The 20,245-nt window shown below is 37.2% G+C and overlaps 3 protein-coding genes, 1 long non-coding RNA gene and 1 other non-coding gene across 15 annotated transcripts; 2 read left to right on the top strand and 3 right to left on the bottom strand.

The window, feature by feature from the left end:
• Positions 1-277: 277 nt before the first annotated feature.
• LOC112202540 (sugar carrier protein C-like) lies at positions 278-1,308 on the bottom strand. Its single transcript, XM_040506023.1, has one exon. The coding sequence runs from the start codon at positions 1,268-1,270 to the stop codon at positions 278-280; it is 993 nt and encodes a 330-aa protein (XP_040361957.1). The 5' UTR covers positions 1,271-1,308.
• A 2,139-nt stretch (positions 1,309-3,447) lies between these two features.
• LOC112202543 lies at positions 3,448-6,528 on the top strand. 11 transcript variants are annotated; one of them, XR_005799109.1, is made up of 8 exons: positions 3,449-3,671; positions 3,749-3,867; positions 3,954-4,133; positions 4,213-4,361; positions 4,801-4,840; positions 5,445-5,545; positions 5,695-6,032; positions 6,149-6,528. It is a non-coding gene; the product is annotated as an uncharacterized LOC112202543 (long non-coding RNA). The 11 variants fall into 11 exon arrangements; XR_002937419.2 differs by having other exon boundaries at positions 3,450-3,671; positions 3,774-3,867; positions 3,954-4,081; XR_002937416.2 differs by having other exon boundaries at positions 3,450-3,671; positions 3,774-3,867.
• A 437-nt stretch (positions 6,529-6,965) lies between these two features.
• On the bottom strand, positions 6,966-9,240 carry LOC112202541. The gene is made up of 3 exons (XR_005799114.1): positions 7,576-9,240; positions 7,364-7,501; positions 6,966-7,212 (listed from the first exon to the last, which is right to left on the bottom strand). It is a non-coding gene; the product is annotated as an uncharacterized LOC112202541 (transcript).
• A 1,803-nt stretch (positions 9,241-11,043) lies between these two features.
• On the bottom strand, positions 11,044-19,901 carry LOC112164221 (mediator of RNA polymerase II transcription subunit 15a). Its single transcript, XM_040506022.1, has 5 exons — positions 19,898-19,901; positions 19,550-19,668; positions 19,286-19,410; positions 18,243-18,354; positions 11,044-11,417 (listed from the first exon to the last, which is right to left on the bottom strand). Exons 1-5 carry the CDS (start codon positions 19,899-19,901, stop codon positions 11,301-11,303), a joined length of 477 nt encoding a protein of 158 aa, XP_040361956.1. The 3' UTR covers positions 11,044-11,300.
• On the top strand, positions 14,863-16,462 carry LOC112202539 (sugar carrier protein C). Its single transcript, XM_024343547.2, has one exon. It carries the CDS (start codon positions 14,888-14,890, stop codon positions 16,445-16,447), a length of 1,560 nt encoding a protein of 519 aa, XP_024199315.1. The 5' UTR covers positions 14,863-14,887; the 3' UTR covers positions 16,448-16,462.
• Positions 19,902-20,245: the final 344 nt, after the last annotated feature.

Below are 20,245 nucleotides of genomic sequence, written 5' to 3'. Positions count from 1 at the left end.
TTTTGTCCTTCGACCAGTGTTAATTTTGTCCCACAGGGTTTTTGTTACCTGGCAAGGTTTTTAACGAGGCAACAATCAAAGCGTCATCACCAAGTTTGAGCGGCACAAGGGGGAGTGTTGAAGGATATCGACATAATGTGTGCCTCTACAAACTAGGGTTTAGAGTTGTAATAGGAATGTGTTTTAGGTATTCAATTGTAATTGGATTCTATTACCTTTTGGGTACCTTGTAACTCCCTATTTAAAGGGCTCCTATTATCAATGATAACACACAATTCTATTCTCCTACAACAATCCAAATTTTGCACCAATGCAAAGCCGCCACAACTATTTGGCATATCAACATTTGAGTTCCTCCCTCAAGGAAGAGTTTCCTTCTTCCCCACTTATCAACACCATACATCGAAACGATTGTTGCAGCAACATTAACAAGTCCGGTGATCACAGCTGATATGAGAGAAGCATCACTTCCGAAACCAATTGTGTTGAACAACACAGGAGCATAGAACATGATCACATTGATACCGGTAAGCTGCTGAAAGAATGGAATCAGAATTGCCATGCAAAGTTGGGGCCTGTACTTCCTCTGGAGCAGATTCCTCCATGGATCTTCTATCTTCTTGGACTCATCACTAGCCATAACAAGGTCATTCAACTCGTCGCTGACATCATCAACACCGCGAATCATCCGGAGTTGGGTCTTGGCCTCCTCGTGCTGGCCGCGCTCGATCATAGAGTTTGGTGTGTCTGGTAAGATTAGGGAGCCAATGGTGATGATAAGGGCAGGGACCATTGCACCACCCAAACTCAAACGCCATCCCCAACCGCCCTCTATCTTGGCAAAGAAGTAATTCAACAAATTGGCGACAAGGATACCAACTGTGATAGAAAGCTGGAAACCAATGTTGAGAGCTCCTCTGGACTTGGATGGCGCCATCTCAGACAAGTAGAGTGGCACAGACTGATTGGAGAATCCGATACCGAAACCGAGGAGTATCCGGCCAAGAATCAACATCCACACAGCCTTGGCAGCGCCATTGATGATGGCGCCGGAGCAGAAGAGAAGACCACCGAAGAGCATGGACAATTTCCGGCCAAACTTCCGAGTCACGGTGGCTGCCACAACTGAGGCCATGAGAGCAGCCAAGTATAAGGAAGACGTGAACATGGTCAACGTCTGACTGTCATACTGGCAGTACTGGTTGGTAGACTTGTCCAGCTCCTTCTTACGGTACACAGAAGGAAAGAACTTTTTCAGGAACGAGTCCATGGACGTTACACCACCGGAGATTCCAATGTCGTAGCCGAAAATCAACCCTCGCATGGCGGCGATGATGCATGTTACCAGAACATAACCGGTGAGTTTTCCAGCATACTCCTTGCCGCCGCCACTGGCAATACCTACGGCAGGCATTATCCCTGCGCTTTTTCGAACCCAAAGAAAGAACTCGATCGAGGAAAAGGGTTTGAAACCGAGTTTTTTTTTTTTTGCAAAACTTAGAAACGAACAAGAACGAAAGTAATGAGAGCACAATAGGCAGAGATGAGAGGAAGATACAATGAGGTTTTGGACATGGGCCAGTAGGTGTATATATAGAAAAACTGAGAGTCTGAATCCAAAGCAGTAATGTAATCCTAACATGTTTCTGATATGTTTGACCTTTCCACAATGTATTCCGTTACTTGGAATTGGATAAGGGGTCGATGACACCGTGACAGGGTAGTTTAGAATCCTAGCAGCCCAACAAGGAATCGATCTGAACCTACTAGCCTACTAGGTTCCAGGTCCTCTAATGAAGATTCGGATAGCATTAATGATATGAATTTGCATGATCATTCAAGTGCAATTGAGATTAGTTCACAATTGGATATCATCAAAGATGGTGGCGTGCTGCTATTGCCACCATACTAATTACTTTTTTCATCTTATATTCTATTATGAGTATTCTCACCCTACATATACTTTTTTAATTTCAAGTTTACTACTTAGTTCACCCATTTATAGTACCTAAAATACCATTTTCTAATATAAATTTTTAACTCAAATTCTTTTTCTATTTAGGTTCCACTGTGTCTCAAATTCTTAATATGTTAGTATAACATGAGAATGAATGCTAAGAAACAAAGCATTAGGATTTAACGATTAATGAAGAAATTAATAATGAAGTTTAAGTGAGTGTTCTGTAGGGTATGATAAAAAAAATAAATTTTAATTTTTAATAAGATATTGTCCTTTGTTGTAATTTTATATTAAGATATTTTAATCTTTTAATAAATCAGTAACTTGTAGTGTGACGAAAATAGTTAGTCGAGTGACAATAACCGCACTTTCTTACCAAATATACAAGGACTGGACCATGGATTTTTCTTGTGGATTGAGCACTAATTGAAGGATGTTTCTTGGGCCTTTATTTTGGACCTAAGGCTGTTTAGTTTATATTGTACGGTTTGTACCTTAGCGAGCTTCCATTGTTTAATCAAAAGTTTCCTTTCCTTTGATCAAACAGTTTGGTACTTGGTACTGCTCCCAAGTACCGCTCCCCAGACTTCTAAATGACACCCAACAATCCTCTCATTACACCCAAGGCCAATATTACGGCGTGCTGCTATTGCCACCATACTAATTACTTTTTTCATCTTATATTCTATTATGAGTATTCTCACCCTACATATACTTTTTTAATTTCAAGTTTACTACTTAGTTCACCCATTTATAGTACCTAAAATACCATTTTCTAATATAAATTTTTAACTCAAATTCTTTTTCTATTTAGGTTCCACTGTGTCTCAAATTCTTAATATGTTAGTATAACATGAGAATGAATGCTAAGAAACAAAGCATTAGGATTTAACGATTAATGAAGAGATTAATAATGAAGTTTAAGTGAGTGTTCTGTAGGGTATGATAAAAAAATAAATTTTAATTTTTAATAAGATATTGTCCTTTGTTGTAATTTTATATTAAGATATTTTAATCTTTTAATAAATCAGTAACTTGTAGTGTGACGAAAATAGTTAGTCGAGTGACAATAACCGCACTTTCTTACCAAATATACAAGGACTGGACCATGGATTTTTCTTGTGGATTGAGCACTAATTGAAGGATGTTTCTTGGGCCTTTATTTTGGACCCAAGGCTGTTTAGTTTATATTGTACGGTTTGTACCTTAGCGAGCTTCCATTGTTTAATCAAAAGTTTCCTTTCCTTTGATCAAACAGTTTGGTACTTGGTACTGCTCCCAAGTACCGCTCCCCAGACTTCTAAATGACACCCAACAATCCTCTCATTACACCCAAGGCCAATTCTAAATATACGAAAGACAAACTTACTGTTCACACCTGTTCATTGGGTGTCGAAAAGGCTATTTTGCCCTTGCTTTTCCCCCACAATCTCAGGCTGCCATTGACCTAGGTACTAGATGCTTCCATCGGTTTCTTCTTTCTTCTACGGCCGTATAACCACGATTGACTTCCGTAAAAGTGGTGAGAAGAGAGTGTGATGCGGATAAGAAGGAAAGGGACTGTTGAAAGAGACTCTGAGAGCGAAGAGGCTCTTTTGCTTTAACTACAACACTCCAATAGCTCAAGTGAAACTCGCCTGCAGTCGATTTGTTCTCTTGATTTGACGATGAAGGTCTCTAATCTGACGATCCGTACTATACCATTTAAAAGGTAATCCCGATGTTAAAAGTTTTCATCTTTTTAAGTTTTTGGCTTCTGGGTTTTAAGAGGTAATCCCGATCTTAAAGTTTCCTCGCCTATCTGCTTGATTAGAAACTTGAAAAACAAACATATTCATAAGAAGCTTGGTTGAGACGGAGGAAGAACATAGGGACGAGAAGATCGAGGAGGACGAAGATGGAACTGGGTAATCGATTTTCAAGTCCAGTTTGTTCTAATCGATTAAAGTTTTAGATTGTTTGTTTTTGTGGTTTAATTCGGAATTTCTTTCAGGTCTTAAAGATACTCTAGAATGGTTGTCTCCATTGTCCGCAGAAACAAAAAAATAAGAGTGCGAATTGGACCTAGGCTTTTCAGCGACAAATGGCTCATTTTGAGTTACGATCGAGCAAATGTCAGAGGTACCGGGCAAAATGTCAAAGGAAGGCTTAATTTTGTGCTCCTCTTATGAAGGTTCTCTATCTAAAGTCAAGTTTCATATTTCTGTTGTGAAGAAATAGTGTGATTGTATTTATTTCATCATTGATTGCAGGTGTTTCTTGACGATGGGAAGAAAGAGAGGCTCATCAATCAGGATTAGAAGCTTCCCAACCGGCTCTAACTCAATATCGGGTGCTTGGTCCTTTGATAAATGGATGCTCATGGATTGAATTACAACCACTCACTAGCCGAAAGCATCAGGTGAATTTTTCCTTGGACAGTTTATAGAAATCGGTGAATTTTTCTTTTTGGTCTTTGCTTGCATGTAATTTTTGTTGAATTTGTTCTTCATTTGTTGAGGTAGCCTTCATGTTCTTTGCTTCTGGGTTTGGATGCTGTATAATAATATCTTTATTCACAATTACTCATCACTTTTACTATGATTCTGGGTATAAAAGTTTCAAAGTACGGAAGACATATGATTGGATGAGCAAAGAATTGAAATTTCATGTCTCGATGGTTTACAATTGCTTTACTGTGCTGAATCGATGCCAAAAAAACAAAGATTTGCAATCTTAGATTCAACCTTAAGGATGTCTTTTCACTCTAATTGTTGTTCATTTAAAATTTTTCTTTAATGGGTATATCTCTACTCTGCTAACAATTTATCTGATTTCTGTTTATTATGGTTGTCTTGCAGTTGGCTAATATTTGGTAGGAGCACAAGGATTCCCTAGCTGGTAATTTTTCTTCATCAATAATGTTTGTGTTGATTCATTGATTTGATTGGTTCCTTTTTCTCCATGCTCATGCCTGAAGGGTCGTGTATATGCAATTATGTGCAGTATATAGTTTGACTAATTGTGTGTATTATACCCATTAGAAATCAGTGCTGTTTGGCTTTTCTATCTGTTTGGCAGCCATTCGTTCACACACCCAGAAGCTAGGAAGAAACCTCTTATTTTTGTTATTCGATATTTTCCTTTTTGATTTACAAGCTCTTATGTAAATTGTTTATCAATTTTCTTTTGCTATCGATTTTTGCTATATGGTAAATATATAATAATGGTTAGATTAGCCACTGCAAAGTTGGAATCTGTTTCGCATTTAGATTGAGGCTAATCTGTATTCTTTGTTTGTAGAAATTTCTTTTGGTATAAGGTAGTCTTATGTATTTGATGTGTGCTACATATGTGCATTTTTTTATTTCATGTAAAGCTATGTCTGAAGATTAGATACTTCGTAGGGTTTAGAGGGTTGGTAATCTATTGATAGAACTTTTATATTATGCAATTGGGTGCTTAAGTTGATTTTGATTAAATTTTTACCTGCGTAAACATACAGGAGCACTACTTTTGGCCTTAAGGCAACATTGTTCTGGAGAAATTTGAGAGGAGGTGGCATGAAGTAACAAACCAAGTAGGGGAACATATCTACCAATTCTGGTAATGTTCAGAAGATACTTTTATTTATTTTTAGTTTGTAACTATGGAACTTATCAATTGTATTTGGTTTGCAATTGATAAATTGATACTATAGTGATGCTGCAGTTCGACTATGCCATTTTAAAAACAGTTGGTCTACGTTGATGCAGTTGCATAATTTACTGTTCCTGAGCTGAACATCGCTGACCAACCAAAATGGCGGAAAAGAAGTGTTCCGAAGTGCTTTAGATCAAGCTGGAGATAGAGTAGGTGTTGTTCAATTCTATGGAAAGCACTGTCTCTGGATTTTGAGCAATGGAAGAACTGTATGCGGTAGTGATTCTGTTTGGAAGGCCTTGATTTTTTATGCCAAAAGTTGTGAATGCTTCTTTAATGCTGATCAACACAATGATTTGGCAAAGCCATAGTAGACGTAAAGAAAATGTTGGACCAATTTCATGAGTTGCCCAATGCCAACAGCATAATTTTCAAAAACGCTAGATGCAAGGTAAAGGACTTGATGTTATTTGTTTTTATATCCTATGTTTTCCCCTTTAATTTCCAAGAATTTCATACCACATGGTCCATATTTGTACTGATGTTAGATTATTTGGTTATACACAGGTGCTTTTTAGTATTAACTTTTTGAAGTTATTCAAGAATCTGATGTCGGCCTGTTCTTCTACTGAAGCAGTCATGTGGCTAAAGACCCAAGAAGCGCAGTGTACAGAGAAAGTTGTAGTAGCTCTTGACTAATCTTGAAGAAACTTAAGGTTAAATCTCATTGTTTGCACAACAGACTATTGGAAAGAAAATGAGATAATGTTAAAGGTCTGAGATGTATTGCCTCTAGAGGATATCCCAAAGTTGGGATATCTCTTAGATACACACATAAAATCATTTTTATTGATCTCGCAGCATCGCGCAAGGAGCACTATCTAGTATTACTTGTAAAAACTGAGAGGCGAATCTAATTGGTTCAAAGTAGTTTATTTTACAATCCTTGAAGCAAAAAGTTGTTACACTAACATTTCATGTCATATCATATCACATTTTCGATTTCTTTGTTCACTCTGTTTCGATTTCTAGTCAAAATAGTGCACTCACTGGTCAAGAAAAGCAACCTGATTCGTTTGCTAGGTGATCAATTGCCGAATCACCACCTTTTGCAAAATTAAAAGAACAGATAACTCGCACCTGCAGCCTTGCAAGGTCAATAATCAAGCCATTTTCAGTTCATTGGTTACGTTGGTTGATGAATCCTTGGTCATTATATATGCATTTATATCGTGATAGAAGGTCAGTATTGAGCAACTAAATCATTTTGATCAACCAGAAAATGCAGGTTATCAGCTAGAAGTAGATGTTTATGTTTGCAGCTTATATAAAGCAGTGGGTTACTGTAACATGCAGTCAGTGTGTATCTGAAGATCTGAACAAGGACATGAATATCGTGTCTCTGTATAACTATATTGACTTAATTGTTGAAGAATATTACAGCAGGCAGCTCAGGAATTGTTTCTTACTATTGTTCAGTAATCCCTCAAAAGTACAATCATATACAACTTACAGAAATTCTATTCATCTGGGCCAAAAGCAACGACACGATGCCGTTTCAGGTTGGAGGGGCCACAAAGCTTGGTGTCCCAGACGAGCATCTTCAGAGAAAGTTTTCGTAGATACTCTGACTGGAAAAAGAGATCCATTACAAAGATGTCATTTGCTATTTATCCCCACGATACAAAGAGTCATGAAAAGTAGTAAGTAATATCCATGCAAAGTCAGTTTCATATGTAATGTATCTCTTGCTCAAAGAAAAATTAGGACTCAGAAGGGTACCTGGCTTGAGGGCTGAGGCAACAGTTATAACTTCTCCTCAAATGTTACAGTGATCCTCTTGAGTTCTGGTGATCCCATTTGACTATGGGAGGGGCTTCTCTTTAGCACATCAATTCTTTGTGTATTATATGTATTGTCCTAAAAGAACATAATCATGATTAAGTTGCTACAAATGTAATCATGTACAAAGTAATATGGAACCAGTAAAAAACCTCATGGTATGAGGGCATGGTTTATAGCTTTGATTCTTCCCATGCGTATATACTTGCATCTTGTTGACAATTCTACGTCATGAATCTGGCTGAAAACAACTCCTACAATCCAGTGTGTCCGATGAGGGTACTTGGACTTGAGGAGGCCTCCTACTATTGGTATCCATTAAATCAAACAAACCTGAAAATCTGTGTAACAAAATAAAACAAAGTTTGCTTAGCAGTTAGCAGTTTCAATGAAAAATGAAAACCTACCAAAAATGTCATACAAAAGTTGCTAACTTTGAAGAATGATATAAAGGCTAACCAGACAATATATCCATTAAGCTAATCTTAAGCAGGATTTTATTCAGCCTCAGCTCTCATAGGCAAAAACAAAGCCTGCAATTCACATACCAAAAAAAAAAAAAAAAGCCCTAACAAAGTCGGTCTACTTTGAAGGAAAAAAAAGGCAGATGAAGTAAAATGAAGTATATAAGAAAATATTACCGATTTCTTTGAGGGGACTTGATAACTTGGAGATTAAAAAGAAGATTAGGATGTAGAGCAATCAAGAACAACCAATTTCTATTGTAAACTCCGAAAATAAGATAGGTACCTTTTGTTTTATCCATAACTTACTTGGATAGTCAGACCTCACCTGGTAGTTCTCTGATTTTTGGATTTTTGCTTTTGTCCATGCCATTAGCTGCACTAGAGTAACTACAGTTGCACAGGAGTAAGAGTGTAAAATAGCAGTAAAAGTAGACTTGTAACAACCTACACTCAGAACACACACACACACACACACACATATATAGGCGGAAATAATCTAGTGTTTAGATCCATTGCTATTGATTGATGCTGCAGTGCTGTTTCAATACATCTGATGCCAATTTTTCTTTAGTATTGGTACTTTTAGTCCAATGGTCATTATTATAGCACGTTTACTGACCTACAGTTGGTATGGAAATAACAGAAATGATTTCAATACATGACTTCTCCTGCATTTAATAACACAAAGTGAACGTACCATACTGCAAACCATTTGTACACTATGCCGTTGATACTTTTTGTACAAATAATATATTTCTTGGTTTTGTATGAAACACTTTTGCTTTCTCCATTTTCCTATAACATGTGACTGATTGAATCTGATAAGCTTCACATATTTACTAATTGCTTCTGTGTATTTGATTAATCCTTGCAGTTATATAACCAAGTTTAGATCAAGAAAATAATTTTTTTGATACAGATGAACCAGAAGATATTATCTTCTAGCTAGAAATAATATCCGTCTGCTTAAACCAGGGGAATACAGTGACAGCTGTGACACGATATGAACAGTCATAGTATGTATCTAAATACCTGATCAAGGATGCAAATATTGTGTTTGTGAATGGTTTTAGAGTGGTTAATTATTAAGGAATAGCACAGACAGCTAAGGAATTGTTTCTTGCTATTGTTCAGTAACCACTCCTTTCAGAAATTCAGAGTTTTCTTATCTCACAAATACAATCATATTTTCTACTTCAAATAGAATAAGTTGCAAAACTTGTACTACTTTGTTTCAAAAGAAAGGACACGATGCTGTTTCAGGTTTGAGGGGGGTTTTTCTGCAAGTTCCTTAGTCTCCACTGTGAGCATCTTCAAAGAAATCTTTTGTAGACATATGTAACATGAACAATTAGGCATCCAAGAATTACAAAAGTACCTGGCTTGATGCAGTAGCATACACTTTTTCCACAAACCTTGCAGCCCAACTCTTAATTTTGAGTAATCCCAAAATGCCTCTTCAACGTGTCTGTACTTTACATGCATGCAACACAATTAGTAAGTATTGACCATCAAAGGCATGGAGATGGAGTTCTTAATGAAGAAAACAGAAATCAATGGAACATATAATATGAAAGCCAGCATGGACAACATTAAAGCTATAAAGTGTCCATAAAGAAAACAGAAATTATTGTTTTTTCCTGTTTGTCTTTGTTGTTCTTCTTTTTGCCAATTTTTCTACTCCTCTGTGTTGGATCTGGTGTATCTGCTTGTCCTTTTAGTTTCTTAAAAGAGAGGGAAAAAAAAAAGTCTGTATGGTGCTGACATCTTATTAACATTGATTACCAGTACTACAAAATAATAGCGAATTACATCTAGATTTCATCAGAGTTATTGAATAAGTAAATTTGCAAAAATGTAAACAAAGCAAGTAGTAAACAAAGACCGACTTAAACAATAAAGTCAGTATTGATTTCTAGTTCACACAAAGTATGGCCTTGGACTGAAACAATAAGCGCATTATCAAGTAAATAGTAAAAGTAAGAATTAGAAGCTTGAAGTACCTCATATTCATTTCACTGAGTGCCAGGGAGCTCGAGCACTTTAACATTGAATGAATCTGCTCGAGCGCGAGGCCCAGTGCAAATAAACCTCTGCTCGTTTGAGAAACATGGCAAAACCAATTTTCTCTACTGCAAAGACAACCAATAAACTCTCATGTTACAAGGTCCAAGATTTTTGTTTAATCCTTCCCCCATATATAAGTATCTTGTTGACAATTTTAGGTAGTGCATCTCCTGGAAATTGACTTCTCCAGTCTAATGTGTCCAACAAGGGTCCTCCAACTTCTGGAGGCCTCTCATTATTGATATCCATTCAATCAACCAATCCAACAGTCTGCATAAGAAAACAACACAAGTTTGAGAAGTTTCGATGGAAAGTGAAACAACTACCAAGAATGCAAAAATATTGTACACAAGCAGCTAACTTTGAATGATGATCATCATTAAGCTAATTGTAAGCAGGATTTTGTGCGGTATACAATTCCTCAGTTACCAAATGCAAAAGGAAAGCTTTCAACATAAAATTGAAAATTTGACTGCAACCTGAGGAAGAAGGGATGAAAACTTGGAAAACAAAAAGTACCAAAATCTTAAATGTGGAATTGCATAATCCAACAGATAAATTGACGAGCAAATTGCAGTAAAATAAGAAAACATTACCTGTTCTTTGAGGCAACTTGAAGATAGAAAACAGTAGGCAAAAGCATAGGATGCAGAACAATCAAGGTCTTTTTAGTATATAGTCGACAGCCACTTTCTGTTGTAAACTCTGGAAATTAAATATGTAAAGAGGAGGTTGAGTTGGCACAGTTATTAATCCGGCCTGATTTTTGGCTTTTGGGATTTTCCCAGAGCTGCGCAAGAGCAACTAAAGAATAGAGTCTAAATTGGCAGTAAAATTAAGTCTGGCAAAAACTATACCCAGAATAAAAATACGAATGAAAATTTCAGTGCTAAGATTTGATGTTATTCTGTGAAGTTGACAATGAGCAGTGTGTTTTGATACAAACTGAGGCCTAAGAGGAATGTCACAACCGAGTCATTCTTAGTAAGGGTAGTTCTAGTGCAAAGCATGATCATTTTTACTTCGATCTATCTATACACTCGTACTGTTAATGCATACATAATTCCAGTACAATGCATCAATACATACAGTTAATTCAGATGTTTCTCAGCTTTTGGTGACATGATATGAACAGTCAGAGTTTATATCTATAAGGATACAAGTACTGTGTTTGCATATAGCTCTAAAGTACTTCAATATTCAGAAATATTACAAACCGCTAAGGAATTGTTTCGTGCCATTATACAATAATCACTCCAATTTCAGAAGCTCCGAGTTTTCTTCTTATTTCACAAGTACAGCTATATTATCAACTTCAAATAGCACAAGTTACAGAACTTGCATTAATCTGTTTCAAAAGCAAGGACACGATGCCGTTTCAGGTTGGAGGGGGGACTGGTTGCAACTTCCGCAGCCTCCATGGTAAGCATCTTCAGAGAAATTTTTCGTAGATAATCCGACTGGAAAAAGAGATTCGCCCAAAACTAAGATTATATATGAAGCTATAATACATCTTCAATACAAAGAGAGTTGAAAAATAAACAGTAGCACACTATGCAAGTGAAATACATATCATAGTGTATAAGCAGTATACAATCATTAGGACCCCAAGAGTTATGGAAGTACCTGGCTTGATGCAGTAGCATACACCTTTTCCTCAAACCTTGAAGCAATTCTCTTCAGTTCAAGCAACCCCTCTTGGCCAGAGAAGGGGAGATGCCTCTTCAACGTATCAAGTCTCCACATTCAAAACATTTAGTAATTAAATCAATGACCATAGAAATCAACGGAGATGGAGTTCTTAACAAAAAATTTAGACTGCAGAGTATAGAAATCAATGGACTAACTTGACCAAAAAGAAAAATATGAAAACCAGAATGCATGGACTAGATAATAACCATGTCCTTTTTCAGCTTTAATGTCCATGTCAGAACAGAAGGCATAAGCAGTTGATAACAATTTCTAGACTCAGAAAAAAGGTAATGACCGATATATGATTCAAGGTTAGTATTTTCAATACATCCACTTGAATATTAATCTGTACAAAAAATATGAATCATCTAATTTTATCATACAACCCCTAGTTTTCTGCTCTATATATATCCATCATATCCCTCAAGCTGCACTCTTTCAGTTAGTGCCTCTTCAAGTGAAATTAATTTAGCTTGCCCTGTTCAACAAACTAATGAGTAATGACCCAACTGACTCTGATATAAAAAGCTACTGAAAGGGAACCATCGATCTTCTACTAGTACTGGGTACTTCCCACATAAACACTCTTATGGCATGAACAAAGTAACATGCTTTTAGAATAACAGATCCATTAAAAACTTAGTTTGCCATTATCCTTGACACAAAGAAAGTTGAAAATTATAAAAGAAACAATACAAGTGTAATCCATATGTTCACATTAAAGTACTCTTATGTTTAACATGAAAATTTAGGATCCCAAGAGCTATGCAGCAGTATGTCTTTTTCTCAAACCTCACAACTATTTCCTCTGTTTCGTCTACTTCCTCTTGATATCATAGAAACTCAGATGCGTAATCAGTACATCCAATCATTACATGTAATAAGTTGACCATGAAGGCATACAGATTCTTAACAGCCATATTGAATTCTTAGAGAACAAAATAATTCTTACTTTCCAAAAGTACTTACATCTTGTTGACAATTCTTTGCCTTATATCTGGCGTCAGGTACATCCTCCAATCGCCGGCGTCATGCGAGGCTTCTCCACCCTGTGGAGGCCTCTGATCAGTGTTGATATTGGTATCCATCAAAATCTAACAAACAAAACAACAAAGATGAGTTGCAAAACCAGAAAAAAAAACTGCAACAATAGTCAGAACCAAGAGTAATTCACATCCCAATACTTGGATCACCATGACTGAAAGAACTTTGGGTTGTTGTCTTGTTGAAATGATTACCTTGAGTCTCAGGGGAATGAAGACAGAGAGGTTGACTGACTCAAATGAAGAAGAAGCTAACTTCTTGGTTACCTTTACTTCTTTTCTATAATTCCACAAGAATCCTGCTTTTTAGCAAATATACAATGACTGGACCATGGATTTTCTTGTGGATTTAGCACTAACCAAAGGTTGTAATGTTTCCTGGGCTTCTATGTTTGGACCCAATATCTATTGTACCCCTAGTGGACTTCTGCATATGCATAGGCTGGGTTTTTTATGTCCACTGTTTAATCAAATGTTTCCTTTTTGCCTTTTCAGTACACCCAACACTATTTTTCAGGACACCCAACGCCTAAGAAGGAAAGCTAATGATTAAGACTTGGCGATACGAGTACAAGAATGACATAAATCAGGATGGCGAGTTCATGGCTTGATCCCCAAACATAATCTTGAAAACTTACGCTTCTTCAAGTAAGATTAAACAACAACAAGAACAGCAACAATCATTCTAATGGAATTATGTACATAGAAAAGTACAATCATCTTTTTTCTATTTATTTAGTTCCAGAAGTCATACTAATGTCGGCCAAAAGCAAAAATTATTAAACATCATAAAAAAATTTCTATACACATGCATATACACTATGATGTTTGAAGAATCCAACTTGAAATAGTTCCAGTCGAACAACAACCAATAATAGGCATTTTGAATGTCTTAGTTACAAAACAACAAGAACAACAACAATGATTCCAATGAAAATAGGCTTCTCATGACAAAAGTAAGGGTTCTTCAAGTCTTCAACTGATGAAAACTCAGGAAGAAAGAAACCTCAGAGAGAAATGATATACAGACCTAGCGCCAATCAGTAACTGACAGTCTGACACGTAGCTCGTACGCTGTCAATGACAGCCTGTCATTCACAGTGCCTTAGTCCTGTTTGCTTCCTAGACTTCTAAATGCACCCAATACTCCTTTGAGTACACCCATTTTATAAAACTAGTCTGCCAATAATCCTAAACTAGCAGATCTGCTCAACTTTTGTTTGCAGCTCCTATGGTTCATGATGCTTATTGCAACTCAGTATCAGATTTAATATCCACAACTGAACTGATTTTGTATGCAGTAACATGGCTGTAGACTAGTTTGAACTAGAAAATTTATCTTCAACTCACGTCAATGAGATTTTCTAGAGCAAATCATCGAGAGAACCCAGAATCAATCATAAAACACAGCCTTCAGTTCACCATGCAGCACAAGCAGAAGCAGTTATAATAATACTGCATCCAGATTTCACATTGAGAGAAACAAAATACAAGGATTGATAGTCAATAACATATCAAATATTGATCCGAATTACAATAGCTATAACATAAAAAAACAACACAGCATTTGAATGCACAAAGCAATCCCTCTTCATTTCCGCTTCCTAGTTTTCCAGGCCTCTTAATGCCACAGGATTCGCTATAATCACTATTCACTAAGGTACCGATATCAGAGTTTCATCATATCTTGGTCACGTCAAAATGAAACCTACACACAGGCACTGCCTCAAGCCTATATCGGCCGCTACAGAACGGCTTCTCTTCTTTACCGCAATTAATGACTGCGTTACCGTATTCAATACGAAAGCTTTATTTTGATTTCTTTTTATTTCTTTTACCTTAGCAAATACCTAATTCTAAACTACCCATCGGTAAAATTGACGAAACTGTCACCGACTCCTTATCCAATTCCCAAGTAGGATTACTTACCGGTTTAATCATTTTTGTTGTGTAAAAGGAAACATATCAGAAACATATTAGGATTACATTTCTGCTTTGGATTCAGACTCTCAGTTTTTCTATATATACACCTACTCGCCCATGTCCAAAACCTCATTGTATCTCCCTCTCTCGTCTCTGCCTATTGTGCTCTCATTACTTTTCTTCTTGTTGGTTTCCAAGTTTTGCAAAACAACTCCTGGGTCTCAAACTCTTTTGCTTGTTCTTTCTTTAGGTTTCAAAAAAGCGCAGCAACAATGCCTGCCGTAGGTATTGCCAGAGGTGGGGGCAAGGAGTATGCCGGAAAACTCACTGGCTATGTTCTGGTAACATGCATCATCGCCGCCATGGGAGGGCTGATTTTCGGCTACGACATTGGAATCTCCGGTGGTGTAACGTCCATGGACTCGTTCCTGAAAAAGTTCTTTCCTTCTGTGTACCGTAAGAAGCAGCTGGACAAGTCTACCAACCAGTACTGCCAGTATGACAGTCAGACGTTGACCATGTTCACGTCTTCCTTATACTTGGCTGCTCTCATGGCCTCAGTTGTGGCAGCCACCGTGACTCGGAAGTGTGGCCGGAAATTGTCCATGTTCTTCGGTGGTGTTCTCTTCTGCGCCGGCGCCATCATCAATGGCGCTGCGCATGCTGTGTGGATGTTGATTCTTGGCCGGATACTCCTCGGTTTCGGTATCGGATTCTCCAATCAGTCTGTGCCACTCTACTTGTCTGAGATGGCGCCATCCAAGTCCAGAGGAGCTCTCAACATCTGTTTCCAGCTTTCTATCACAGTTGGTATCCTTGTCGCCAATTTGTTGAATTATTTCTTTGCCAAGATAGAGGGCGGTTGGGGATGGCGTTTGAGTTTGGGTGGTGCAATGGTCCCTGCCCTTATCATCACCGTTGGCTCCCTAATATTACCAGACACACCAAACTCTATGATCGAGCGCGGCCAGCACGAGGAGGCCAAGACCCAACTCCGGAGGATTCGCGGTGTTGATGATGTCAGCGAGGAGTTCAATGACCTTGTTATAGCTAGCGATGAGTCCAACAAGATAGAGGATCCATGGAAGAATCTGCTCCAGAGGAAGTACAGGCCCCAGCTTTGCATGGCAATTCTGATTCCATTCTTTCAGCAGCTTACCGGTATCAATGTGATCATGTTCTATGCTCCTGTGTTGTTCAACACAATTGGTTTCGGAAGTGATGCTTCTCTCATATCGGCTGTGATCACCGGACTTGTTAATGTTGCTGCAACAATAGTTTCGATGTATGGTGTTGATAAGTGGGGAAGGAGGAAGCTCTTCCTTGAGGGAGGAACTCAAATGTTGATATGTCAAATAGTTGTGGCGGCTTGCATTGGTGCAAAATTTGGATTGGATGGAAATGCCGGTAACTTGCCAAAGTGGTATGCAATTGTTGTGGTAGTTTTCATCTGCACATATGTAGCAGGGTTTGCTTGGTCATGGGGTCCTCTAGGGTGGCTAGTCCCTAGTGAAATCTTTCCCATGGAAATCCGATCAGCTGCTCAGAGTGTCAATGTCTCAGTCAACATGATCTTCACCTTCATTGTGGCTCAAGTCTTCTTGACAATGTTGTGCCACATGAAATTCGGGCTCTTCATCTTCTTCGCATTCTTCGTGTGTGTCATGTCCGTTTTCGTGTACTTTTTCTTGCCCGAGACAAAGGGGATCCCAATTGAAGAGATGAGCAGGGTTTGGAAGCAGCATTGGTACTGGAAGAGATTTGTTACCGATGAAGACTACCCCAACGATGGTTATGAGATGAGCAAGTCAACAATTTCCGACATTGTGTAATTGGTCATGGGCAAATATGCCTCTTCATTTACTTGTTTAGTTTTGGTAGCGACACAGAACAGCTTGCGGATAAGTTTGAAGAACAGCTTGCTAGGAAGAAGAAACAAAGTCAAAGTAGCTGTGTGTCTACATGTTTTTAGTATTTGGATTGTTTTATTTTCCAGTTTTAATTAGAATTTAAGTTTTCTTTAGAATATAGATTCCTTGTCTTAACGTATAAGGAATTAGTCCTGGTTTTAGTATGAATAAATTTATTTCAATGCTAATATTAGACACCTTTAAGATTGTAATTTTCATTCAAGTCATCGATCAATAAGAAAAATAAAAAAAATTAAAGTACTTTCATCGTTAAGAAGCCTATTCGAGTACCAATTTTAAATCTTTAAATCATCAAGTTACAAAAATACAATGAGGAGTCATGGGCTATGGAAGTTATTTAAGAAATGGTGGAGTGGTGTTTCTCTGCAGATGCATCAATTATGGATTGATAGTTGGTTTACATTAAGTTTCTACATGTTACATTAAAACTATCATGGAACCAGACCTCAGCAGTCACTTGTACTTCGTCATGCATATCAGACCAGAAGGCATAATCTAACTACAATATTTCCATTTAGAAATGCTTTAACTATAAACCATCTTATGGTAAATTCATTGCTAGGTAGTGCCTTCTACATTTCGGCGTTCAGGTTATAACAACCGACGACAGAGCCAAAAGCAAAATTGTGACAGAACTATCGCTGCTATAAGAAGCTACTACAGGGTAACAAGTAACTTGCTTCTGGGTCACAAAGTTAAAGAAATGAAACTTGATCCAAGTGTCAGTTTCCAGTAACAAGCATGTAAAACCAATTTTCTCTACTGCAAAGACAACCAGTACGTAAACTCTCATGCTGTTACAAGGTCCAAGATTTCTTGTTTAATCCTTCCTCTCCATACTTGCATATTGTTACCGGAAATTGACTCCTCCAATCTAATGTGTCCAACAAGGGTTCTCCAATTTCAGGAGGCCTCTCATTATTGGTATCCACTAAATAAACGAACCCAACAATCTGCGTCACAAAGCAACACAAGTTTGAGAAGTTTCAATGGAAAGTGAATAACTACTGAGATTTGATATTATTGTGTCAAGTTGACAATGAAAAGTGTGCTTCGATACAAACTGAGGCCTTAGAGGAATGTCACAATTCAGTCATTACCGTACGGTAGTTCAGGTGCATAGCATGATCACTGTTACTACAATCTATCTGTACAGTCATACTGTTAATGTATACATAGTTCCAGTACAATGCATCAATATATACAGTCAGAGTTTATATCCAAAAGGATACGAGTACCGTGTTTGCATATAGCTCTATAGTACTTCAATATCCAGAAATATTACAAACCGCAAAGGATTTGTTTCGTGCTACTATACAATAATTACTACAGTTTCAGAAGCTCCGAGGTTTCTGCTTATTTCACAAGTACAGTAATATTATCAACTTCAAATAGGACAAGTTATAGAACTTGATACTCTGTTTCAAAAGCAAGGACACGATGCCGTTTCAGGTTGGAGGGGGGACTGGTTGCAACTTCCTTGCCCTCTATGGTAAGCATCTTCAGACAAATTTTTCGTAGATAATCTGACTGGAAAAAGAGATTCGCACAAAACTAAGGTTATATATGAAGCTATAATACATCTTCAATACAAAGAGAGTTAAAAAATAAACAGTAGTACACTATGCAAGTGAAATACATATCATAGTGTATAAGCAGCATACAATCATTACGACCCCAAGAGTTATGGAAGTACCTGGCTTGATGCAATAGCATACACCTTTTCCTCAAACCTTAAAGCAATTCTCTTCAGTTCAAGTAACCCCTCTTGGCCAGAGAAGGGGAGGTGCATCTTCAACGTTTCAAATCTTTACATGCAATACATTTCGTAAGTCAATGACCATAGAAATCAACGGAGATGGACTTTGTAACAAAAAATTTAGACTGAAGAATATAGACATCAAGGGACTAAATTGTCCAAAAAGAAAAATACAAAAACCAGAATGGAGAAGATAATAACCATGTCCTCTTTTAGCTTTAATGTCCATAGCAGAACAGAAGGCATAAGCAGTCGATAACAATTTGTAGTCTCAGAAAAAGGGTAATGACTGATGTATGATTCATCATATCCCTCAAACTGCACTCTTTCAGTTAGCATTTTAAATACATCCACTTAAATATGAATCATCTGAGTTTATTCTACAACCACTCATTTTCTGCTATATATCCATTATATCGCTCAAGCTGCACTCTTTTAGTTAGTGCCTCTTTAATTGAAATCAATTGAGATTTCCCTGTTCAACAAACTAATGACTCAACTGTCTCTGATGTAAAAAGCTACTGAAAGGGATCGATCTTCTACTAGTAATGGCTGCTTCCCACATAAACACTCTTATGGCATGAACAAAGTAACATGCTTTTAGAATAATAGATCCATTGAAAACCTAGTTTGCCATTATCCTTGACACAAAGAGAGTTGAAAATTAAAAAACAAAAAAAGAAAAGAAACAATACAAGTGTAATGTATATGTGCACATTAAAGTACTCTTATGTTTAACATGAAAGTTTAGCATCTCAAGAGCTATGCAGCAATATGTCTTTTTCTCAAACCTCACAACAATTTCCTCTAGTTTCGTCTAATTCCTCTTGATATCAAAGAAACTGAGAAGCCTATTCATTACATGCAACCATTACATGTAATAAGTTAATGACCAAAAAGGCATAGAGATTGTTAACAGCAACACTGAATTCTTAGTAAACAATGTATTTCTTATGTTATTAATTTCCAAACATACTTACATCTTGTTGACAACTCTTTGTCTTGAATCTGGCATCAAGTACATCCTCCAATTGCCGGTGTCATCTGGGGCTTCTCCACCCTGTGGAGGCCTCTGATCACTGTTGATATTGGTATCCATCAAAATCTAACAAACAAAACAACAAGGATGAATTGGAAAACCAGATAATAACTGCAACAATAGTCAGAACCAAGTAAATCAAATCATCCCAATACTTGGATCATCATGACTGAAAGAAACTTTTGGTTGTTGAAATGATTATTACCTTGAGAGAGGCTGATAAAGACAGAGAGGTTGACTGACTCAAATGAAGAAGAACTTTGCTGTGGACTTTACTAACTTCTTGGTTACCTTTACTTTCTTTTCTACAATTCCACATGAATCCTGCATTTTATACAATATACAAGGTTGTGATGTTTTTTGGGCCTCTATGTTTGGACCGAATATTGTTTTTGATTTCTATTGCACCCCTAGCGGGCTTATGCATAGGCTGGGCTTTTATGTCCATTGTCTAATCAAATGTTTCCTTTTTCTCCTTTTCAGAAAAACGTTGACACCGCCTGAACAGTTCTTCCAAGACTTCTAAGTGCACCCAACAGTATTTTCAGTATACCCATCGCCTAAGAAGGAAAGCTAATGATTCAAGACTTGGCGAAAAGAGTACAAGAATGACATAATCAGGATTGCGAGTTTATGACTTGATCCCCAAATCTTGAAAACTTACGCTTTTTCAAGTAAGATTAAACAACAATAAGAACAGCAGCAATCATTCCTAAATGTAAATAGAAAGGTACAATCATTTTTTTCTATTTATATAGTTCCAGAATTTATACCAATGTCGGCCAAAAGCAAGAACACGATGCCATTTCAGGTTGGAGGGACGTTTTGGGTATATATTAAAAAAAATTATAGATGGGTTTAATCTAATAGGTGTAATCAAATTTGGGTGTAATATAAAATG

This window comes from Rosa chinensis, chromosome 5 (assembly GCF_002994745.2).
Source record: "Rosa chinensis cultivar Old Blush chromosome 5, RchiOBHm-V2, whole genome shotgun sequence".
In the NCBI taxonomy this organism is placed as follows: domain Eukaryota; kingdom Viridiplantae; phylum Streptophyta; class Magnoliopsida; order Rosales; family Rosaceae; genus Rosa; species Rosa chinensis.
Note: the sequence above shows the minus strand (reverse complement) of the source record. Positions and strands in the feature narration are given on the sequence as shown.

Bases quoted from the DNA above. Each gene is read 5' to 3' on its own strand.
- LOC112202540 (XM_040506023.1), bottom strand. From the start codon at position 1,270: ATGGACTCGTTCCTGAAAAAGTTCTTTCCTTCTGTGTACCGTAAGAAG.
- LOC112202539 (XM_024343547.2), top strand. From the start codon at position 14,888: ATGCCTGCCGTAGGTATTGCCAGAGGTGGGGGCAAGGAGTATGCCGGA.
- LOC112164221 (XM_040506022.1), bottom strand. The intron at 19,411-19,549 runs GTAATAATCATT...TTTGTTTGTTAG, and splicing joins CTTTATCAGCCTCTCTCAAG to ATTTTGATGGATACCAATAT. The intron at 11,418-18,242 runs GTACTTCCATAA...CTCTTTTTCCAG, and splicing joins ATGCTATTGCATCAAGCCAG to TCGGATTATCTACGAAAAAT.